Source organism: Diabrotica virgifera, chromosome 9 (assembly GCF_917563875.1).
Source record: "Diabrotica virgifera virgifera chromosome 9, PGI_DIABVI_V3a".
In the NCBI taxonomy this organism is placed as follows: Eukaryota; Metazoa; Arthropoda; class Insecta; order Coleoptera; family Chrysomelidae; genus Diabrotica; species Diabrotica virgifera.
In genome coordinates, this window is record NC_065451.1 from 62,959,456 (window position 1) to 62,986,323 (window position 26,868).

The 26,868-nt window shown below is 30.7% G+C and overlaps 1 protein-coding gene across 1 annotated transcript; it reads right to left on the reverse strand.

The window, feature by feature from the left end:
• Window positions 1-21,054, reverse strand: LOC114325176 (uncharacterized). The gene is made up of 2 exons (XM_028273165.2): window positions 20,712-21,054; window positions 1-3,177 (listed from the first exon to the last, which is right to left on the reverse strand). Exons 1-2 carry the CDS (start codon window positions 20,979-20,981, stop codon window positions 2,017-2,019), a joined length of 1,431 nt encoding a protein of 476 aa, XP_028128966.1. The 5' UTR covers window positions 20,982-21,054; the 3' UTR covers window positions 1-2,016.
• Window positions 21,055-26,868: the final 5,814 nt, after the last annotated feature.

Below are 26,868 nucleotides of genomic sequence, written 5' to 3' on the forward strand. Positions count from 1 at the left end.
TTTTGTAAAAGTACAAATTTTCTATGAATAGTTCAAACGATCAAAATACTTTTAACGTCACATAACTGTATTTTTTACTGACGTTTATAATGTCTAATTTAAAATTATATATTCAATAGGGAACTTGCACATTTTTTTTAGTAGATAATAATGTTCAGTTTTGTTTAAAAATGAGATTTCCAAAATTTCGTGCTTCAAAAATTCTTAATAACTTAGAAATACATATTTAAAGTCTTCTGCGGTATAAAATAGTTCAAACGGCCCGTGACGTCACATAGTTTTGCATTAGTATTGATTATGGTTATATTTCGCTGTGTCTACGTACACGCTAACGTGTACGCAAATAAAAAAGTTAGGTAGACGCGAATTAAACTTCATCAAGCCAGTGACGTCATTATTTAGCTTGCGCAGTGACTATACATTTTGGTACATGCTATTTTGATATGTTTAGTGTTTGTTTAATAGAAAAATATTTGTTAAGAAAGCAGAACTATTCAGATGTTTTAAACTTAATTGTAATAAATCAATGTATATATATAAAAGTATATATTTAGGTTAGCAAAATAATTATATATATATATATATATATATATATATATATATATATATATATATATATATATATATATATATGTATTTAGTTGACATGACATGTAGGTACAAAATATTGTTAAAATAATTTTTATACGTAAGTGAATTATTATAATCAACTATTCTAAATGCAAAATAAGCCACAATTTAACTAAAAAAATTATTTTATTAACGTTTCGACGTCCAAATCGGATGTCATTGTCAAAATACAAAAATTAGTCAGATTAAATAAAGTATTAGAAAAAATTGTTTACTAAGCAACAACATTTTTGTTTAATTTAATAATATTTTGTATTTTGACAACGACATCCAGTTTAGACGTCGAAACGTTAATAAAATCAATTTTTTAGTTAAATTGTGGCTTAGTTCTCATTTAAAATAGTTGATTACAAAAATGCCACAAGGATAATAGCTTCAGAACAAGTTAATTATTATTGTGAAAGCTTTAGGTCTTCCTTTTATTTTAATCTTGGACGGTAATACTATTTCATTAAAAAAATATGTATTAATTTATAGTCTCTTATCTTTTTCGTACTGTTTTAAAATGTTCTTAAACTCGTTAAAAGAACTAAATAATTGCCCACACTCCATAGTTAATTTAAAAACAAACACTAAACAAATAAAAAATAAGAAATCACTGACACTCGTAACTTTTTTATTTGCGTACACGTTAGCTTATACCTAGACACAACCTTATATTTAGGTATATTCTTCTTCTCCTTCTTTAGTTTATTGGCCTCCACCTACTTGGGTATTTGGCCAGCTCATCGTCGTGGAATAAGTCAAAAATATTTATATTCTAATGACATTTATCGTATGTCATTGTAATAATATATAGCAGTTTGTTAAAATTGGAGTTTTATACTGTTTTTTAAGGAAAGGAACGAAGGTTTACTATTGAAAATAAAACCATTTTGTAAAAGTACAAATTTTCTATGAATAGTTCCAACGATCAAAAACACTTGTAACATCACATAAATGTATTTTCTACTGACGTTTATAACGTCTAATTTAAAATTCTGTTTACTTTATTGGAAAAATGTAAATGTACAACCCAGTGACGTCACGACGCGTTTTGGACCACCTGTTTCAATTTTAATTTTTAATCGTCTTTAGGGGCCAAACGAAAGACAAACAAAACTTTTTTATCTTTGATACATGTTTTAAATTATGTTCTGTTGTGATTTATAACATTTTTTTCGAATTTAAAAATTTATGCAAGTTCCCTATTGGTGTAGAATGTAAACATACAACGAAGTGACGTCACGACGGGTTTTAGGGTGTCTGGTATAAGTTGAATTTTTAGTCGTCTTTAGGGACCAAACGAAAGACAAACAAAACTTTTTTATCTTTGATACAGGTTCTAAATTATGTTCTGTTGTGATTTATAACATTATTTCGAATTTAAAATTTTATACAAGTTCCCTATTGCCGACTCTCCTCTACAATAATTTTCACAAATATTGGATTTATGTTGTCATTTATCTCATATTGATTTAAAATTTGATTATTGCTATCAAAGAACATGGTACGAACCTCAAACTGTTTTATGGCGAATTCTGATTGTGGCAGAATGACTACTATTACATCACAAAAAATAGAATTTTTGGTACGAATTAAAAGTAAAGATACAATATGTTCCTTTAGAAATACATAACAACTTAAATTATTTGAAGTTAGTTGAAATGGAGACGAAAATGCCAAACGATTATGATCTTTCAGATGTTCGATCATTTGGTTGGTAGTTCCTTTTTCACAACAATTTTCCATAGGGCATCTAAATTGTCTACCTAGTTTACAGCTTATTTCATGTGACTGCATATCTGAAACTGAAATATCACTAAAACAATTACTACAATTCCATTTGTAAAACTTCATTCCACCAAATATTTCACTGGGAATTGCTATTTCAAAATATTGACTAGATGTTTCCCAAGATTCGAACCATTGATAACAATAGTAACACATGTAATTATTGTGTTTGTTAAGGTAGCAATAGCGAACTGGACAATTAGACAATGAAAAAATGCAATACGCTTGACATTTAACACATTTAGCTTTTAGATCAAATTCTTGTCGGTTTTTTCCAATTTCATGCCCATGTGGAGCATTTTTGGGTACAGGCTTCCTTACAGCAGCACTAAACTTTGGACCTGTCAAAACCTTTAGATTGCGATCAATTAATTTAAACTTAATTTGTATAAAGTTTGACATATGTGATATATCCACAACAAAAAAATCATCTGTACATGGTTTTGGGTCCAATACAATATCAAATTCTTTGTTTTCGCTAGTGACAGTAAATTGATGGTATATATTTTGAGGCAGTTTATAGCTCGCCATACAAACCAAATATAATGCTATTGTATTCTCAGACTTACTACATCTGGTATACAGAAAAAACAAATTATCTTCTTCTTGATATATATAAACACTAGGCATATCTAAATAATCATTCAAGTTGAAAACAAATGTTGGATAGCCCAACACAGCATTCTTATGTTTGAAATGAAAGTGTTGAAGCATCAAAAAACTTGTCATCTCTTCATAGCAAATTGGACACTTGTGAATTTTTTCCAAGCATTCCTAAAAACATTTAATAACTATAATTTTAAAATCAATAAACACTTGTTATAAAAATATGTGGTAGGTAATTCAAATTTTCAAACAAATGAAAAAACAAAAAATATTTTAATATACATATTGAGTATAATAGTCGAGCGGCACAAGCCCAAAAAACCGCTTATTTCTCGAGGTACTGACCACGGACGGTAAATAGTTAATTTTGGTCTTACTTTATATTTTTGATGGTGCTGAAAATTAAAATAAAGTTTATTTTTAATTGTAAGTGGGGAAATATTGTCAAAAAAGCAATTTTATCTTGAAAATAAAAAAATACGTTTGTCTGCGTTTAACTCGTTTCAGTTTTAATATTTTTCATTATTTTATTATATTTTTCACATTTTCGAAGGCTATGGGACCGGTTGCAAGCCGTACGTCTTATTATAATAAAAGTTTTGAATCTTTTAATGAAAAAACATCTATTCCGTTTATTCCATCTATTCCATCGAAAACGTCTACTTCCATAATCGAATACAGGCAAATATAAATGGAATACTAACACAGTCTATACCAGGGCCCAGATTCTAATTCAAATTTCGACTGAAAACAAGTCGCAATCAATATGGCGACGTTGAAATACGACTATGCGAGCCTTGTGGATTTTAGTTGAACTAACGAAATGACGTCATAAAATAGCGACTATCGAAATTAATAGCGACTCCAAAAAAGTGGTTGATATTATCAGGGCCGCTTTAACCCGGGGGTGTAAGGGGTGCGAGGCACCCGGGCGCCAAGTCCAAGCAATCTGAAAACTTGCTAGGCTCAAACTTACGCTTTTTGTCCTTAAAAAAAACTACAAATAAAAAAAAACATACAAGTGCACTTTCGATATTTTTTACAAAGGCTTACTACATCTACGATATGGAAGTGAAATATGAAACCCATTTAGGTTATTCCGACAATAATTTCAAAAAGGTGACGCGTATACTATTTTGACCAATATTGAATGTCTAGTGACAATGAATCACCATCTTGTAAGATTTGAAATTTATCATTTTTCTTCCATGGAAAGTATATTGTTTTGGAGAAACTCTGAAGAAAACTTAAAAACAACACAATGTTTAAATTTACAAAAAAAAACTAGCGCTTGGAAATAGATCTGACATACATGGTGAGCATCTATTCCATGAGTTAGAATTGTTACCAATATTTTTTAAAAATATAGATACAACTCCACTCGATATTTTATATTCTAAAATAATTTACTCTGCGTTTTCCTAAATATTTCTACATGTCTAAGGATATATTTAACACTTCCAGATAAATAGCTGAAGGAGAAAGGTATTTTTCTAAACTTAAATTATCAAAAATAATTGGCTTTAATAAGTAGGTACCTATAGAAAAGCAAGTAAAAATAGATATCACCGAAGCAATAAAAGCGTTTGCCAACTTAAAAGCTAGAAAAGTTGACTTTGATATACTTTAAAAAATATGGTATATGTAGTTTATAAGATTGATCTTTTTTGAATACTGAAACCATAATATTGTTCTGAAGCTATTTTCTTGTGGCATTCTTACAATTAACTATTTTTAATGGGAACCAAGCCACAATTTTACCAAAAATGATTTTATTAACGTTGTTAAATGACTACCCTTTATCGTTTATAAATAAGGAATTGTCAAGATTGGATCGAATCGAACGGAACAATTTAGAACGGGATCCTATAAACGTCCACAAGAAATAATACGACGAAAATATCAATACCATATATAAAAGGACTATCCGAGAAACTTAAAACAATAGAAAAAAAATTCAACATTTCAACAACATTCAAAACAACAAACACATTGAGATATATTCTATCTAAAACTAAACCTAACAATGAACAAGAAAGAACAAAGAATTGCATTTATAAAATACCTTGTGAATGCGAACAATTTTATTTAGGTGAAACATCAAGATCATTAAACGTTAGAATAAGTGAACATCAGTCTTATATTAAAAATAGAGAATTTGATAGATCTCAAATATGTCAACACGCATGGGATAATGAACATAGAGTTCAGTGGAGAGATTCAAGTATTAGTCCTGAAAGAATCAGATAGTACAAAGAGAAAAATCAAAGAAGCGGCTCTAATTATGCTAAATGAAACCAATTGTGTCGCAAATTCCTCGGTGGAATGCAGTAGGCTGTGGTTATCCATACTGAAAGAGGAAGTCAATAGAAAGAAAATACCACGATTAGTAAGTCAATAACATATCAAGTTAGTACAAATTTTATAATTTAGTATTACTGATTGTATATCTATGTATTATTAATATTTTTTATAATTTAAACATATTAAAGTCAGAATTTGGTATTCGTTTTTGAAAGTAAATTAAATGTAAGACCAAATACTTACGATGTCGGGATAGTATCACGAGGTTTTTTCCTGGTTTTCCCCCGCGATTTACTATGGAATCTCTAACGCGAGAATTTTACCTCCATCATTGCATTTGGTTGCCTTTTTAAAGACAGATCACATGCTATGATTTTTTATGGCGGATATTCTTGAATTGGGATTGATTTCATGTAATCGAATGAACTATATTTTAGTAAAGTCGTCCCAGAAACGCAACTCATAAATATTGGCGGTATCATTTTAAAGTCTTCTACTTTAAAATGTATAATATACGTCTGAATTGCCAATATAAATGAGTCAGATTAAATAAATTATTAGAAGAATTTTTTTACTTAGCAACAACATTTTTGTTTATTTTAGTAGTACATATTTTGTATTTTGACAACGAAACCCGATTTGGGCTTCGAAACGTTAATAAAATCATTTTTGGTAAAATTGTGGCTTGTTTCCCATTAAAAATAGTTGACTGAAACCATATTTTTCAATATACAAGGTGGGCCAAAAGAAAACAGTCCACCTCGATATTTGGCAGTAGTTATTAGATTTTAAGGAAATGCAGAAATATTTCGATTTTTATTTTTATATTGCAATTTTTTGGCATATCCATATTTTATACTGGTGACGTCATCCATCTGAGCGTGATGACGTCATCGATAATTTTTTTAAATGGGTCATTTGAAAGGGTGTTGAATTCCCCATTCAGTAATATAAACATTAATATCATTATTTATACAGGGTAGCCGAAAAAAATAATTTTTGAATTCAATTAATTGACGCAAAAAGAAGAATGTTTGTAATTTATTTAACTCAAAATAAATTGTACCTCTGTCAGAAAATAGAAAAAAATGTTTATTTAACAAATAAACATTTCTTTTCGCTTAACTGAAATCACAAACCGCTTCCCAGCTACCTCTTGGCAGTTTGAACATTTAATTTAAGCGAAAAGCAATGTTGATTTGCCTAATAAACATGCTTTTCTATTTTCTGACAGCAATAGAATGTATCTTAAGTTAAATAAATTACATAGATTCTTCTTTTTCTGCCAGTTAATTTAATTCAAAAATTATTTTTTTGTTCAACCCTGTATAAATAAAGATATCAAAGTTTATATTGCTGAACAGAGAATTGAACATCCTTTCAAATGAGCTACCACACACGACCCCTATGCCCATTTAAAAAAATCGTCGATTATGTCATCATGCCCAGATGGATGACGTAACTAGTATGAAATTTATATCAAAAAATTGTAATTTAAAAATAAAAATTCACCTGTTTCGGCATTTCCTTAAAATCTAATAACTACTGCCAAATATCGAGGTGGACGGTTTTCTTTGGCCCACCCTGTATAAATAAAGCAAACATAATTAGTGTTACTTTTAGCGTACCTATAACCTATATAATCTTCTGACAAAAGGGGGCGCAAAGATGTGTATGGTTAAGACGGCCCTGGATATTATAATTTCGACTCGAAATTATTGTGAGACGGACATGAATGATGGCCGAAAGGGAGGTTAGGTTTAGTTTAGATGTGTTTTGTTTGTTTCTTGCAAGGAAAACTAAATCAAAAGATATTAATATGGCTGGGTTTTATGGAAATTTGCTGTTTTTGGAGGAATTAGATAGAATAGTATTAAATTAGAAATATAGTCATTGAGAATGGTCACAACGTGAATTATCAACTCAATCTCAATGAAAGATGTAAGGTAAGTAATAATCTGGGAAAATTAGTATAAAACAAGGAAAATTATGTATCAGCTATTTTATTGCTGGATATGCTGGTATCAAATCTTAAGATTTCATATATTAGTAATATAGCTATGCAAAGTCGGCAGAAATAAGTGTGCTATTTGGTTTATAAAAAAATTAACGCTCCGAAATTTTTTTTCAATTATTGCTCTGTAACTCACAAGATTTTAACGTTAAACCAAAAACACTCACACAAAAAGTCACTGTAATTTAATTTTGCACATAGATATTTTTTCTTCAAACGTCAAATAATGATGACATTACTTATCTAACTTGATCCTGTCAAAGTTTGATGTCTCCGCCGGCAGCAGTTTTTTTTTTCCCATTTCTTTACGGCGGAGGGAAAAATGTTGTCATGGCAACAATATGAAACATGTCACAAAGCAACAATACAAATGTCATTAACAACAATTAAACATCATTTTTATTTATAGTAATATTAAAAGTACAATTAGTTAATGAGGCATTTTCAAAATTGAAACCGTGCAAAAATGTTCCCGACTCTTGATACGCATTGGTAATTGTTGATGATACTGATGGTCGAGCACAACTTTCAGCAATCATTCCCGATGTTGGCGAATCATGAGGGTTTAAAATTTTTTGAGCATTATCGTTCTTATTTCTTATTGAATCCTCTATATATCCTTCGGCAACCGTGCTTGATTTCCAGTCCCCATGTCGTTTGAGGCATTCTAGATTTCCGCCTCCATCAATTAAAAGTGTTGCTGAAGTTCGTCGTAAAGAGTGACCCGTGTATTCGCTTGCATCGTTTAAATTTAAATAACTAGCTACTTTTTGGGCTACTGCGCTGATCGAATGTATTCCCATGACGCTTCGGTAACACTTTCCATTTTGGTACTTGATAAAAAATCGGTTTTCTGTGAAATTTTCAGGCCGCAGTGATGCATACTTTTTATACAGTTTAATGTAGTTTTGACCAATTATCGTAAAAAATCTAATTTGTCGTGTTTTACTGTCTGGGATTTTGATAATTATTACATTTTCTTTATCCTCAATGTCCACAGTCTTCATTTTTACCATTTCGTCGCATCGACAGGCGCCGGTAACCCCAATTAACAAAACAATCTGAAATATTTTTATAATTTAGTAGAGTATACTACATGCTTTGCAATATAATTTTTTTTTACCTTTAATCCTAAATACAACTTATCTGGCGCTTCAAATAAAAATTTATCAAACTCGTCTTTAGTGAAAACTTTAGACTTCTTTGCAGTATATCCTTCGCTTGTCTTTTTCAGAAAGGCACGTAACTTTAAAAATTTGCTTAAATCCACATTTTTTCTAATAACTAACTCGGATTTTATCATAGAGTATCGTGACCACATTGTAGAAGATTTTCATTTATTTTCATTTTCCATTATATTAAAATATGCCAGTAAAACGTCTTCGGTAACTTGCCGTACTCCTCTTGTATCGCACCTCTCTTGGAAGTGCTTGTACGCTAACCGATACTTTATTCCGGACTTGTGCTACTGCATCATTAGCCGCGGACTCAATTTCGTTTAGGTTTTCCATTTTCGCTCTAAATTTGCGCTTGCGGTTGCAACAACAATAAGCTGTCTTTAATAATTGCAAACAACTGTCAAACAACTGTAACCAGGGAGACGCAAATCCCACCGACGACTTAATTATTTTAATTTCTAACATCTAGACGACTTTGATAGTTGTCACAGTTAATTTCGAGTAAAAATAGCGTATGAATTGTACTATTTATGGTTGAAAATTGCTACGTTTGAAGAAAAAATAGTATACTTTATTCGGCAAAGAAGCGACTTTTCTTGACTTGCCCTCTATTACGCGCCTCACTTCGTTCGGCGCGTAATATCGGGCGCGTCAAGAAAAGTCATGCTTCTCCGCCTCATAAAGTAATATACTATTTTTTTCGATTTCCTTCGGCGGAAATTTTCCTCGGAAAATTCGCGTTTTCCAAACATAATCTTTAATTTTCAACTAAAATTTTAGGGAAGTAATTATTTATCAATAATTAAAAATGGTCACAAAATATTTTTTGTTATGAGTGTCTTGAAGATATGAAAATTTGTATGTACAAAGAGGACCGCAATAAAAAGGCAATGGTTCAAAGATTGAAATCCTGTTTTTATAACTCTGTCGCAAATGCCGGTCATACCTGGAACCACTCCTCGCAATTCAGTTCTTTTTTCTTCGAAAAGGGCACAGAAGTCGTGCCCTTTTCAACAGCGTTAATAACTTAATTTAATTTAATCTAATATTTTCTGAGGGGTTCTATTTGTTTATAAGCCAAAAATTGTTTCTTTATAACATTCCTGAGACCGCTCAAATAGTCCAATTTCAATTCTATAAAGTACGTTGAATAGGTATAGTACTTTTTTGTTTATAAATAAAATAACACACTTTCTGCGGACTTGTCATACCCCATATTACTAATATATGCAAACTTAAGATTCGATTTTAGCAATAAATTAGCTGGTAAATAACTTTTCCCACAAATGGTATTTTTTTGATAATTTCCCCAGACTATCAAAAATTATTGCGGTGGTTGCGTAGCCAATAAATCGAATAAACCGAAGCGCCAACAAAAAATTCTGAGTAGTGTCAAAATGATAACGTTAATATCCCCAGTTGTAACGAATATCGAAATGAATAAGAATCGCTATAAATTGCGACCATCATGGCGGTGTCGAAATTCAATAGCGACCTCGAAATGAATTAGGATCAGGCCCCTGTACAAAGCGGAGCCAGAAAAGATGACTCGTTAAACCCATCACTCTTTAATATATTAATGGACGAAATAATAGAAGTAATACGTAGCGGTCATGGTTACAGAATGGTCAACAAAGAAATCCAAATATTATGTTATGCACACGACGCCGCATTAATGGCCGAGACAGAAAACGATCTCCAAAGATTAACACACATCTTCAATACAACAGCCAAGAAATACAATATAATAATATCAGCAGAAAAAACCAAATGTATGACAACATCTAAATACCAACTACGATGCAGAATCGAAATTGATGGGAAAAAAATAAAGCAGGAAGCAAGGTTTAAATATCTGACAATAGATATAGCTAGTTACGGAGAAGCAATTATACTAAATTTAAAATCAAGATGCAGTAGAAATAAACAAACCAAGACAGGTTAAATGCTACTAGGAGCACTCCCGAATCATAATTTACAATGTATAACTTTGAAAATCATGATTTGGGATTTACAATGTATATAGATTGTAAATTTTGATTCGGGAGTGCTCCTAGTAGCATTTAAAGTGTCTTGGTTTGTTTATTTCCACAGCATCTTGATTTTAAATTTAGTATAGACCTATACCTATTGACATACACGGAGGAGACAAGACCTGAGGCATCTAAAACGAGGTGACTACTAGAAACAACAGAGATGAAAATATTTCGACCAATGCATATCAGGAAAAGTCTGTTGGAAAGGGAGAAAAGCAAAAACATAAGAAGAGCATGCAATGTAGAAGACATAAATGGATGGGTGACAAAACTGAAACAGGAGTGGAACTAACACATTAGTAGAATGGCAGAGGATAGGATAGTACGAATAGCACGAGATACGTTACCAAATAGACGAAGAAGTATTGACAGACCAAGAAAAAATGGTGGGATATTTTAAACAATTTAGGAAGCTAATATTGAAGAATAAACAGGCTTTAAAGCCCTAAATACAAGAAGAAAGACGAAGAAGAAGAAGAATTTTTTAATATAGAAGGTTCGTAAATTGCCAAATTAAATCACAAAAGTTGAGTAATAAGATTTTAAACAGCCTTCTAATCCTGTTTATATTAAAATATAGAATACAAACTTTTAATATCGAGGTTGTACCTACACTCCCAAAATAAGGCTTATTTCTCGAGATACTAACCACGGGTGGTGAATGGCTAATTTTGGTGTTATCTTATGTTTTTGATGCTGCTGAAAACGAAAATAAAGTTTATTTATAAATTGTAAAGTGGAGGAAGGTTATCAAAAATGAAATTTTACCCTAAAAATAAAAAAAGGAAAAATAAATCACCTTTTGCTGCGTTTAACTCGCTACAACTTTTTTCAGTTTTAATGTTTTTTCTTTAATTTTTTATCATATATTTTTAACCTTTAATACCTAACAGTATTGTTCTAATAAAAGTTATGAATTTTTTTAAATAAATGGTGCAGATTTGTGAATTGCAAAGTTAAATCGCAGAAGTTGAGTAACAAAATTTCAAAAGCAATTTAATCACGTTTATGTTCAAATATAGTGTACAAAAAAGTTTTACATCAAAATGTTTCATAGATAAAAAAAGAATGTGTGTGTACTTTATACGCACGTAAGAAGTTATATTTCTATTATATGATTCCAAGGAAATTAATATATGTACTTTAAACAGTTTATTTATATTTTATTTAAATATTAAACTAATTTTAATACTTACTACTGTCCAAACATTTTTATTAAAACAATACCAAAAATTAAAAAAACAAAAGAATAAAACACACACAAACACATTTAAAAATGCACCAAAGAAATGATTTCTGAACAATAATTGTTGGCAAAAATTTTAACTAAATACGCATTTTCTGAAAAAAATTATATAACAAACATATTCACAATCATAAAGTGTATAAAAAAAATAAAAAAAAAAATTTGCATTGGGATTCGAACCCGCGTGCTTAGAATTGAAATCCACTTACACACACCCGTCACCCGACTTAACCACTTACACGTACTTGTCATGTGGGAAGGTAGGCTAACTGAATGTTTTACTGTTTGGTAGTTCTGAATTTAATCAAATTAGTTTGATTTTTGTGTGTGTGTGTGTGTGTGTGTGTGTGTGTGTGTGTGTGTGTGTGTGTGTGTGTGTGTGTGTGTGTGTGTGTGTGTGTGTGTGTGTGTGTGTGTGTGTGTGTGTGTGTGTGTGTGTGTGTGTGTGTGTGTGTGTGTGTGTGTGTGTGTGTGTGTGTGTGTGTGTGTGTGTGTGTGTGTGTGTGTGTGTGTGTGTGTGTGTGTGTATTCACAAAGGGAATTAAAATATTAAAATACAACAAAACACAGAGTAAGAAAACAATTAGGTATATTATATGAAGAGTGGTAGAAATTTTGTTGGTAATCAAAAAATTATGTAAATCAAAGCATTACCTACTAATAGATAGGTACATACATTTTCCAAATAGGTAAGTACCTATGTAATTTTTTATTACAATACTGAAACATTTACAATTAAGTACGTACCTGTTGCTTTTAAAAACTATTTAAAAAGTTACTACAATTATAAACTTGCTTTTGTCTGTGTGCTCAAAACAGTAAGAACTAATATACAATATTTGTTTATGCGTGACTTCCATATTGAACAATTATTGTCATGTCATTTGAACACCCAATCAGAGCAAAGGTATAATGCGTCTGCGCCGGGAAACAAGGTTTTTGATGAATTCGCGCATATTAAATTTCACTCCCATCGCACCTAAAGAAGTATAACTTCAAAAATGGTGCAACTTTCAATTTTAAGAAAAACGTGATTTCATTTTTTTCTATAATTGAAAATAACCTCATTTTCGTTTTCAGCGGCATCAGAAACATAAATTTTAATCAAAACTAGTCAGTGGTCAGTACCATGTAATTTGGGGGTGCCTGCCGCTCGCCTATAATTTTATATGGGATTGAGCCACAATTACTGATGTAATAAAAATTACGTTTTACTAATGTTTGACGTTTTCATTATCCACTCGGGAAATCGTTATCAAAATAGATTATTCTAAAAAATACTGGAATTAAAAGAAGGTCGAATATTTCGCGAAATTTACATCGGATCAAAAAACTGAAAAATATGTGTTAAATACTTTTTAAAAATCTATCAAATGACATCAAAATCTTCGAAATCTGAAATCCGGAAAAACCCCCAATTTTTATTACAGACTTGAATTGCTCATGAAAAATAAATAACATTTATCATAGATATCGATAAAATTGCTGATAGGTGGTGCTATAATCGGAAAAACAATTTATCGTAATGCCCTAGAACAATTATGAAAAGGGTCGAATACCAGAACAACACTTCTAAATAAAATACAAAAAAAAAAGACTGTATGTGTACTTTGTACGCACGTAAGAAGTTATACTTCTATTATATGATTTCAACGAAATAAATATACTTTCAACAGGGTATTTCTATTTTATTTAAAGATTCAACTAATTTTTACTTACTACTTTCCAAAAATTTTTATTAAAACAATACCAAAAATAAAAAATAAATAGAAAACACACGGATTCGAACCAGGAACCTCTCGATCTCCGGTTACACGCTCTACCACTGAGCTATATTTCCTTTGCTTTAACAGGTTACAAGATTTCTCATACATACTGACAAATTTAATAGATCAAGTGAAGTATACAAACATACTTTAAATATATTTACTATTATTATAAAATATCTTATTCCCGAGGAAGACAAATCCAAAGACACAAAAATTATAATAAATAAATTTACTAAAAACACTTATAATATATTCTTTTCAAGCACACCTTACTTGCGCTAAATAACTTAAAATATGTAGCGGCTAATACCATACTGTCGGTGTGCGCATGCGCCATGGAATGTAAAAATTCACCCTCATGCCTAAAGAAGTATAATTTCCAAAACAGGTGTTTATTACTTTTCAAAAATCTATTGATTGCCATCAAATACGATCCCCCATCCCCACTCCCTGGGAGCGCTGTAATCGCGGAAAAACAAATACAGAACCAATATGGATTTTAAATTGTACCTACCGAGTCGATGAAGAACAAAAAATTTTAACAAAAATAGTCCACTTTTTGTTTCTGTATTTATTAATAAAGAAAATAATTTGCTTTACAAGCTGAAATATAAGAATAAACTTGAAGGATTTTATTATTTTAATGTCCGACTGGTAACATAATTTCAAAGTCAGTTAAATATGATATATTTCTTTAGGCCCTTAAGTTAATTTGATATATGTTATTGTTCAAAATAACGCCCTAGGGTATTTTTAAATAACTAGTTAAATACTATCAGTAGTAATTGCACAAGAGCTCTAAAATTATTGAATTTTTCCCGAGTGACACTTTGACAGTTTTAATTTCACGAGCATAAGGCGAGTGAAATTATGTCAAAGTGTCACGAGGGCAAAAATTTTATATTAATTTTAGAGATCGAGTGCAATTTGTTGCGATTATTTCACGAATAAAACTGTTCAAAACCAAAATTTTATTGAGATTTATTTGTGTAAGTAAAAATTAGTACAATTAAACACACAGTTGTTATAAATATGTATTTGACCGTTTAAAGTCATCACTTTTATAATTTTTAAAATATTTGTCATTAATGTCACTGAATGTATTTTTTCGTAGCAACGAAGGCATCTGACGTAATATACTTAACGACGGGCAATTATCAAAAATTATCGATTTAATTTAGATTTCTGTAGCTTTCTATTGGTCAGAACCTCCTATGAATGAAATAATCAAGTTAACAAATAACAACCTAAGTAAAACTATGGTTACCACTAATACGTTACGAATAATGGTGGTATTCACAAATGTACTTATCAGAAAACTAATTAATTCAAAATTCATTCAAATTTGCATATAAAGAATATTTAGTGGGACATTAAACGTTGAAGGCACCACGGGTAGTATGGATAATAACGCTTTCGGTCAACGTATATTCCTCCGGCCAAAAATCCTCGGTATATACACCATTGACCTCAAGCGTTATTATCCTTATAATACCCTTAGTACTACATTAATAACTATAATTCAAACGATGATAATATTTAAATTTTGAATAATAAAAATACTGTCATTATTAGATTTTTTTCACAAATATTATTGTTTATGATAAAAAAAATTATACATCAAAAATTAAACAATATTACAATATTGCATAAAAAATTTTTAAATTATTTTAATTGTTTTATATTTTCATAAAAAAATTATTTCCTATTTATTATATCCCCAGAGCTGGGTAGGGACGGATATTTTTATGATACTGGATGAAAAATCCAAATATGCAATAAAAATGGGAGTTCCATATAAGATTTCAAAGTTACCTCTTGCCCCATCCCCAGAGGATGGTGTAGTTGGCCGTGTTTATTGTCAGTCATAACTATTACGTGATCCGAATAGGAGGTCGATCTGTACCCATCTGCTTGCCGGATGAAACATTTTTTTTTATTAAATTTCATACATAGACAAACACGACCACCATGGATTGCCTATCAAAATCGTGTCATAGCTATCATTAAGGGGGGCCGTAGGGGTTGAAATCAATATTTTAATCACATTTTTTTTAAAGTATGGTAGAATTATTTTATTTTTAAATCAAATAGGCATGTTCATGTTCAGTACAATTCGTAGATTATTCAAGCAAAAATTCAAGGAAAAATATTGAAAAATAAGCCAACGGTGGCAAATTTTTAAAGACATCTTAAAAAACAATGGATTTTGCGGTGGGCTCATCAGAACTCATCATTGGATTATGGCAATCTAAAAATTGAAAAAGATTTTACCAGCTTATGAGTTTCTCTAGGTAACGCTTTCGAGTTTTTTTAGTTTTATCGATTTTGATTTTTGATATCACTCAGAAATTAAAACAACGAATTTTTTTGCAAAAAAGGGTGAAAATCAACCTATTTATTATTGTTAAACAAAAAATAAGCATAAAACAAAAAACATCTCGACAGCAGTGTTACTTCAAGGAACGTCTAAAGGATATATAGGTATACAAAATTCTAGGTGGGTTGGTAAAGTAGTTTTTGAGTTACAATGTCTACTGCCTATGAAAAAGCAGTTTTGAGAAAAACGCGTTTAAAATATTGTCAACTCTTATTTTCAATTTCTGTTTTGTCTGTCAAATCGTAAAGTGATACACACCGGAATATGTTCTTGAATCGCGGAGTAATTTGCAAAAGAAAATGAGAACAGCTATTGACCGTTTCTCACTACGCACAAGCGCGCTGGCGCGAACTTGCTGCAAAGCGAGTCGAAGATAGGGAGGTAAGGAGATAGAGTTAAATAACCCTAACTTCTACTCGCTTTACAGCAGGTTCGCGCCAGCACGCTTGAACGTGGTGAATAACAGTCAACATCTGTTTTAATTTTCTGTTGTAAATTACTCCGCGATTCAAAAAGATATTCCGGTATACATCATTTTACGATTTGACAGACAAAAAAGGAATTGAAAATAAAAGTTGACAATAGTTTAAACGCTTTTTCCTCAAAACCGCCTTTTTTCAAAAGTTGTAGACATTGTAACTCAGAAACTACTTGACCGACCCACCTGGAATTTTGTATATATTTTCTTTAGACATTCCTTAAGGTAACGATGTCGTGATATTTTTTATGTTTATTTTTTTAACAATAATAAATAGGTTCATGTTGACCCTTTTTTGCAAAAAAAAATCGTTGTTTAGATTTCTGAGAGATATCAAAAAGTCAAAATTCGATAAAATTAAAAAAACTCGACCGAATTACCTAGAGAAACTCATAAGCTAATAAAATCTTTTTTAATTTTTTTTTACCGTGATCCAATGATGAGTTCTGATGAGTCCACCGCAAAAAATCCATTGTTTTTGAGGTGTCTTTAAAAATTTGCCACCGTTGGCTTATTTTTCAATATTTTTCCTTGAATTTTTTCTTGGATAATCTATGTATTATACTGAATATGCCTGTTTGACTTAAAAATAAAGTAATTCTATCATACTTCAAAAAAAAATGTGATTGAAATATTGATTTCAACCCCTACGGCCCCCCTTAAGGATGGCTATGACACGATTTTGGTAGGCAACCCATGCTAAAAATATTTGTCTATGTATGAAATTTCATAAAAAAAAATGTGTCATCCGGCAAGCAGATAGGTACAGATCGACTTATATGCGGATCTTAGACTATAAGCTTTTGAAAAATAAACACGTTTTTTAGTTGTTTTTCTTTGAAAGTGTGTTTATTGAGATATAAGACAGCTTCGAAAATCCTATGTGTGCAGGGCTGCTTTATCCATTAGGCAATATAGGCAGTTGCCTAGGGAGGCAAATTATGAGAAGGCGGCAAAAATACTGTACAAAAAATATTTGTATATAAAAATTAAAATCGAATATCATTCAAGTACATAGTACATCCATCAATTGAATATAAGTGGGCATTCATTTCTAGAAAACAAACTGCATTTTCTTAACACTATTCATTCAAAATGGATAGAAGTCGTAAATTTAGGTATTGTCGGCAGCACCGCAAAGGCGGCGGGCGTACTGTTCCATAATTGTTTTTAAACTGAATCCTTTTGGATTATTAGTGGTTGAAAATTTGCCATTTTCATTGAAAAATGTCGCCTTTTCGGACGGTTTTTTGCGAATACCTTAAAAATTATGCATCTAACGGAAAAAACCATATAAAACATTGTTGTAGCTTATGAAAAATCAAAGAGATTCGTTTCTTCATAAGTCTTCTAGTGATAGCATAAAAAGAGATATGGTAGGAGAAAAGAATTTTTTTTTGTGCATGCTCAAATGGGTGTGTTCAACTTAATAACAGAGAAATGGTCGATTTTAAGGGTATAATGCTATCAATATCTTTTGTAAGTACTGCCTGAAAAGACCTGTAAAACGACCTCACTGTTAAATTTCGATTACATTCAAACTAAGCGAGATATGGAGCAACAAGAAATGATGACTAATTTATTTTAAGATAAAATGCGAAGTATGTATATTTTAACCCCTCATCCACCAGAATTTAAATGTATCGTTTTGCTTCTACAATACCTTTTACTATAGTGTTATTTCTATGTTGAACAAGTTGGACGGGTTTAAAATGTAACTCGAAAATGATAAAGAGATACAGTAATGAAAGAAAAATAAAATTTTAACTATTTATAATGGAAAATAAGCCACAATATTATTAAAAAATGATTTTTTTTAACGTTTCAACGCCCAAATCGGGTGCCGTTGTCAAAATACAAAATACTACTAACAGAAACAAAAATGTTGTTGCTTAGTAAAAAAATTCTTCTAATAATTTATTTAGTTTGACTCATTTATATCGGCAATTCAGATACATATGATACATTTTAAAGTAGAAGACTTTAAAATGATATTGCCAATATTTATGAGTTGCGTTCCTGGGACGACTTTACTGAAAGATAGTTCATTCGATAGCATGAAATTTTTTAATAATATTGTGGCTTATTTCCCATTATAAATAGTTCAAATTGTAAAAATGCCACAAGAAAATAGCTTCAGAACAACATTAAAAATAAAATTGTTGTCTAAAAGAAAACCTACATTTTTGTAAGGTATTTTTTTACGTATCTCTTATCACTTTCGAATTACATGGAGAAAAAGGAAGATTTTTAAAAAAATTTAAAAATGCGCTCTATAATTTGATCTTATTCTTTTCAAAAACCATTCATTTTAAACCCGTCCAACTTTTTGAATATAAAAATAACACTATAGTAGAAGGTATTCTAGAAGAAAAACGATGCATTTAAATTCTGGTGGATGAGGGGTTAAATATACTCCTCATTTTTCCTTAAATTACATTAGTGATAAGTTTTTTTGCACCATAATATCTCGCTTAGTTTGAATGAAATCGACATTTAACAGTTTTCGTTTTAAAGGTCTTTTCAAGCACTACAAAAGGTATTCGTAGCATTATACCCCTAAAATCGACAATTTTTCTGTTATTTTAAATTGAATACACCGATTTGAGCATGCACCAAAAAAATCTTTTTTCACCTACCATCTCTTTTTTTATTAAAACTAGAAGATTTATGAAAAATGAATCCCTCTGATTTTTCATAAACTACAAAAATGTGTTTTATTTTTTTTTTTTTTTTCGTTAAATGCACAATTTTTATGGTATTCCCAAAAAAACAGTCTCCGAAAAGTGTCATTTTTCAATAAAAATGACAAATTTTTAACCACGAATAACTCAAAAAGTATTCAGTTATCAAAAAAATTTATAAAACAGTTGTTGCTTAGAATTAGGTTCTCTTGCCACTTCCGGTGTTAGTTTGATAAAAAAAAATTCCACCCCCGAGAACGGGTGGGAACCACCCCTAAATTACAAGCGTCATAGGATATAGCGTAGACTTTGTTTCTTGAGCTATTCCCTACTTACAGTGAAAATATCAAGTAAATTGATGCAGTAGGATGGAACTCGGAGCCAAATACCCTCACTGACTGCCCTAATGGATACCTACATCATTCATACATGAATGCATTCACTTAAAGATTCATTTGAATACCACAATAAAATCACCAATCACCAATAATTGACATATCTAAATATTTAAAGAAGAGTGAATTGAAAGATATTTTCCCCAATTTTGATATTGCTTTGCGCATTTATTTGTGCCTCCCAGTTGCCAACCAACGTGTCCGCTGAAAGGTCATTTTTGAAAATGTCAAGAATTTAAAATAGTCATGAAAATAATTTCCGATCAAGTATGACGCAAGAACCTCTTAACAATTTGTCGATTTTGTCCATAGAAAGTGACGTAACAAAGGCGATAAATTATGAGGACATTATAGATGATTTTTCCAAAAAAAAATCAAGAAAGAAATCTGATGTGATCGAGCTGGAATGACAATTTTTATGTATTCTTATTTAAATAAAAAAATCTGCTTGCAATTTTTTTTTCGAAAAAATGGTACATGCTTGAAGGGCGGCTACCAGAGAATTGCCTAGGGCGTCAATTGACCTAAACGCGGCCCTGGTGTGTAGGTGAAAAGATCGCTTGGATGCAGATCCGTTAGCCACAGATTTTTATTTTATTTTTAGCTTAATTTACTAGTCTTGTTATATTTGTACTTATTTCATTTAAATGACTATAATTTGTTTCTTTCAAGTAGTTTCTGAGTAATTTAATTATTTCCATTTCATGACAACTTAGTTGATATTCTATACTAATTGGAAAATACACTTGTATTTATCGTAGATTGTAATATAATTTGTCTATATACCTCTCGTTAATTTTGCATTCAAAGAAAATATGATTAAAATCAAAAATCCAAGGGTAACACAATAAATCGTATTTTTCCAATTATAACGACACTCACCAACAATTCGAAAAAAATGTCTCGACTAAAACTTATTTACTTTTTTATAAGGAATCCAAATCTGTTGTAATAAAAAATGGAGCTCCCTATTTAAGATTTCAAAGTTACCCCTGCCCCGCCCTCAGGCGGTGAAGGTGGAGTATCGTGTTTGGTATCAGTCGATCGATTTCAAAAATATTGAACACGTATATTACAGTTTTTCGATCCGATTCAAATTTCGCAAAATATTCGACCCTTCTTTTAACAGACCCCCTTGCAAACAATTTATCTGTTTTGTTTGGAAAAAAAACGCTAGAAATAAAAAAATGTTGTGTCTTTAATTTATATAAATCTTACCTTTTCGTGATCCAGCACCTGGGAATATGTCAACAATGCTCTACAACCATCAAACTTGTTGACACATTTAAATAAAACATGTTCAGCAATTAGTCCATATAGTGATTCTACCCCTTGTGATTTCTGTGCTGCTGGTTCCTGATTATCAACACATCTTCCACACTGTATAAGCCTGTTTGGATAAACTTTTACGGGTTTCACCGATAAATATTTATGACAAAAACTGCATATCAAAATCTCTAATATATTATCGGGAATTAAAATCGACATTATTATGTCCCATATAATAGAATAGCGTATACGAATGACGATAACTAATAGATTTATGAAATAAAATCTCCTTGTTTAATCGTAAATCACAAAAATAAGATAACTGAAAAATGTGTAAATTATTGATCTACTCGTAAACATTGAGATAGCCAGCGATTAGATATTACTATACTAAATTTACAATCAAGATGCAGTAGAAATAAACAAACCAAGACACGTTAAATGCTACTAGGAGCACTCCTGAATCATAATTTACAATGTATAAACTTTGGAAATCATGATTTGGGATTTAATATATATGTTACGGTAAAAGTAGATTGCACACAATTACCGGTAATTGTATACAATTACCAGAGTCAACGGTAAATGTAGGAAATATTCTTTAAAAACCCTTTATTTCCTACTTTTACCGGTAAATGTATACACTTCCCAGAGGATCTTGCCACAATACATAACTGTAGAAATCATAAAGATCTATTTGGATCCGTGTGAAACTTGTCAGAAAAATCTAAAGTTCCCAAAAAAGGTTTAGTAGTGAAACATACTGTCAAAAATAAATAGGTCTGGATCCCGCGTATGAAAAAAAAGTTGATTAATAGCAAGCTGAAAATTTGTTAATAGCTTAAGGGTGTCTAGTCGGACAAACTTTGATATATGCGAAAACTAGAACAGGGAAAGTTTTAATTGTGGAACGAAAACGGCACATGTATTTTGTCCGACAGAACCAGTGATGTGGGAGGGAGGGGATATGACATGTGGTGAGGTAGATGGGACCACTTCGGTCATGTTGTACGTCTCATTGACACTATTGATAGTTCTTGTTGTTTGGTTTATTTGTGAATTTAAAAAATATATTTTATAAATTATTTTTAACTTATTTTTGCAGTGATTTTATAGTGACAATAGTATGCCGTCGTGTGCGTTCCCGTTGTGTAACTATAACGCTCGAACGAATAAAAAAAACTCAACCAAAATCTCCTTAAGCATAAACAGTGGACAGGGCGGTATTACTTCCCTTTTAGTGATAATGCATGTAAAAATAACTTTTAATAATAAATTTTAATTGTAAATACACAGTTATGTTTTAGCAAATATGATACGTAGAATAAATAATATAATGAAAACAATAAAATAAATACTTAGTTTAACAACAAAGCACGAATAATCAATTTTTTTTTAAAAACAATTATGTATGGCTCAATTAGTAATATTTTTGAAGAATGGTGTATATACGCATGTTTTATTAAATATGATAAAAATAATAAGCAAAATAAATCAGTTTAAAACAATATAAAATTTGAACTATAGGTATAAAAATTGGTAGTGACTCTAGAGTTTCATTTATTTTTTTTTTGTTTTTTAACGTATGTAAATTTAAGCTACTATAATGATGTCACAAAAATTTCTTGGTTGTTCCATCAGAAATGATTTTAATTTCTTTTTAAATAGAAGAACATTCTTAATATTTTTGATATCACTGGGGATATGATTATATATTTTTGGGGCTAGAAATAGAAAACTTCTTTGACAGAAGGACTTTGTCATTCTCGGAACCATATACAGGTGTTTGCCTCTTGTATCATGTTCATGTGATGGTAAATTGTTGTCTGTTTTCATGGTGTGATATTTTAAAGACACACAAAGAAAGTATAACTGTTTCAAGTCAAATATATTACTATCCTTATATAATGTATCTGTAGAGTAGGTGTATGGTTTACACATAATAATTTTCAGAAATCTTCTTTGTATGATTTCCAGTGAGAGAATGTGTGTTTTCAGGGCTCTTCCCCAAGCCAGTATACCATAACGGAGATGACTTTCTACTAGTCCGTAATGTAGTGTGCGAAGATATATATTAGGTATGTGTTTTTTAAGATGTTTAAACTTATACACGATAAACTGTATCTTTTTAATGATATATTTAATGTGAAAGTCCCATTTTAGATGTGTATCTATAAAAACTCCTAGATATTTAACATTTGCTACGGGTTTAATATAAAAATTTTGTTTATTATGTGATATTTGAAGGAGTTTAAAAAGATCAGTGGTCAAGTTAGAGTTAAATATTGGTAGATAAACAATTTTCTTAAAATGAATTGTTAGTATTTTGTAATAAAACCATTCTTTTATTAGTTGTAGATCACATTCTGCTGTTGTTTTTAATTCATACCAATTCTCAGCATCATAAATAATAGAAGTATCATCGGCAAACCCAATTATATGCCCTGTACTTGTGACGTTCCGCCCCTTATAGAATCGATTATTGATGGGAAGATATTATTTAACTATCCAAAATATTATTTAATTATTTTCAGAATTATTTTCTTTCAATGTTTATTCAAATAGAACTTAAACCCATCTCAGAATTTTTAAATGCTTGATGACGTCACATTTAAAACGTGGCAACATTGGTTTCCCCACTTTGACAGCCAATGCTTAGTAGAGGGGTACGAAGGATTCAGCTGTGAACGTGAGCCTTGGATTGCCATTGTTTCTCGAGTGTTCGGTCTGAATCGTAGTGTGCGGGGTCATTAGACTCAATTATTCACCTCTAATTCTCAGTTCCAAATTGATTAAATATTACAATAAAAGTATAGTGAAGTTATCCAGCAGCAGTGGATTTGAAGAATTTTAGAGCATACTATATCCAATGAGTTCTACCCCGGTAAATACACATTTTATTAAGTATTTTATTCAGCCATTTTGGAAGTCCTTGACATTTGCTAACTAAGTTTCACATAGTCTATTTTCATGGTTTTTATGTTTTATTTTCATGGATCAAACTCATCTAGAGATAATTCAATATTCGTTGTTAATTTGTGCTTCCAGTTGGAAAATAGAGCTAATTTAAACTCCATTTTTTATATTCCTTTCAAGTCTACAGAACTCCTATCTTTTGAACGATGATCAAATAAGTATCCATCGCTTAGTCTTACTATATTTTATCCTTGTATAATATATCTATATACCGGTGTATATATTATAATAAAATATTCTTTCACAGTAATTATATTTTGTATTTCAATTGGAAATTACTTGTGTTATTTGACCAAGGTCATCTGATAGCAACCTGATAAAAGGTCAAGCTGTCTAGTCATTCAAGTTTTTGGACTTAATGACCTATTTCTTCTTATTCCCATAGGAATAAAAACACCTCCTCGTATCTCTTGCTTCTTTTTTTTGACATTGGTAGATTGGTAGTAACACCACACTGTGTTTTTTTTAGCACCTACCATGAAATCTTAAAGCCACCCTACAACAACACCAAGGCCAGACCACACAGAGAGAAACAATCAATAGGCGACCAGCCTGGATTATTTCCACATTTTCTTTTTTTTGAGTACCTCCAGCTGCTTTCCAACAGTTTTGAGTACCTTCAGCTGCTTTCTACCAGTCTTCCTCTCCTGTACCTCCAGCAGGACAGCTGCTAGCGAGAGTTAGCACCCTTGGGTGCTCATTACATCAACTTCAAGATTAGGAAAGAGTGGTTTGTTTGGGAACATTTACTGTGCTCTTATTAAAGACAGACTGGTTTTGTGATATTTAGTACATTTTTTTTTATAGTTCAATTGCACACACATTTTTCCTGCTTTATATTTTTTATAGGTTTTTTTTTCTTTACAACATAATATTTAATTGATAGCGTTCCCCAACACTCTGCAATCTATAAAGGTATAAATTTCTGAGCTCAGATATTTTCCCTGATAATAGTAGTCGGTACTCTTATCTTGATTATTTTTAGGCTGTGTTCCACTTTTGTATAATTATTTAAACTCATTCCAATATTTTAGTATATGTTTAATTAAATTTTTAAAAATTAACTTCACATATTAGTCAAAATTGTAATTATTAACTTTATTTAACTTGAACTTATTAACTTTACTTAACTTTAACTTATTAACTTTATTTAACTTTAACTTTAATTTATTAAATTCATATGAACTTCTGGATTCTAATCCCTCAGATTAGTTTTTGGTTTCACTTGTTATTATTACTATTATAAACCACGAGTTAGGAAAAGGATCTGTGTATCCACTCGTAGGTTTATTTATTCAATAAGGCTTGTGCCTGTCCCACTCACAGTGAGGTATTTATATGTTATATATAGTATCAGGTAGTATTTAATTAAGGTGTACGTATTATAAACGTACAATTATTATTTGGTGAGGGTTCTACTAACCTAGTTGTAAGTTGTACTTCCTGTATTAGAGGTACCCGTAGTCAGTTTTTCTAACCTTATAAAGAGTATTCTTAGATCATAGTTGTATGATGATTTTGTAATTGACTTTCACTAGTATCACTTTTTCCTGTCATGTTAGAGTTACACACTAGTTACTTGTCCTAACTCAGAGATTGTTAAAAAGATCTAGTAGTTACATTCAATAAATATACATTTATTGTGATTTTTTTTTCTTATTACTCCTTTATTTTTAGTAGTATATTTTATAATTTAATAATCTTTAATAACTTTTCACATACTTGTACTACAAACTTAACATACTCTATAGCAACGTAGAATACCTGGAAGAGCGTTAACCTAGTTATCCTTCTTCTGGCGCCCAAAAATTCATTCTATTTTCAGTATATTATTATATTTACTCTATCTATTTTCTGAACATTATCTTCATATCTTCTTTTCGAGCCATCATTGTCACTTCCTTTAATCTATTGTCTGGCCAAAAATAGCCGTGCAAATTGGCCGAATCCTTCCTTGAGTGTCAAGTGGCCCTTCTCATACATATTTAGCTAGCCATTCAAGTTATATCTATCTGTTAATGATTTCTCATCTCTAGTCCTGTATCAATTCGATATTCTTTGTCTTGGCATCCTTCCATACAAATACTACTACAAAGTTGTATTTTAGTTACTCCAGCTTCTTCAACGGAGAAGCCACACATTTTTGTCCTTTGGCTACATTAAGTAGACCTTCTTCTTTTTACTACTTCTGTTGGAGTTTACCACTCCCTTTTCATTCACTCCAACAGAAAATCATCAGCTAGATGTGACATTGGCGCCCAACGTGGGGCCTTTATTTTTGGTCTGAGACAGTATTCATTTAGGTCAATTCTTCTCTTTTATCTGAAATCTCTTTGTTATTTCCGTTTGGTATCCTATACACATATTGTTACTTATTTATTTTATTTTTAATTTCTGATACATATCAGGTATTCTTAAACGCTGTTTTGATTTTTGTTTATATTTTGGGACCTCATTATAGTATATGTTTGTGCAGCTTACATTCTGGGTTAGATTTTGAATTTTTATTGGGAACTTATATTTAATATTGCTATTAATAATATAATTCATATAACAATTTTATTTCTTCAGTCAATAGTGGTATAGTTGGAGGTACAACTAAGTGTTGATTATTATTATTATTATTATAGATATATATTTTTTCTAGAGTGGTGGTAAGTTACATATAAATAAAAAAATTTACTTCCAGTATTTAGGTAGTAGGTTTACTTGAGTATACAATATTTATTGGATTATTTATCCATTTATTTGATCTTATATATTTATTTGATCTTATTTATTAGATTATATACTGCATTATATATATATTTTTTTTTTTGCTGGCTATTTTGATTTTGTTGGTGTGTTGCTGATATTTTCTCGGTTTATATTATATATATTTTGCGTGCAAACTTTCATATTTTCATATTTTTCATATTTCTGTTCTTTGGACTATTTGTCAATAACTTTGCTCTCATCATGTGTGCTTTTAAAGCTGAACATCTTCTGGTGGATGAATTGGATTATGAATTAAAGATTCGGGACATAATGCCAGAGGAGTCGACAACTGTCGATAAAAAACGCAATCTTTTGAGAGGTGCTTTGAAACAAGAAGCTGGCAATAGAAGTTTTCTCCAAATTTCAGCTGTAT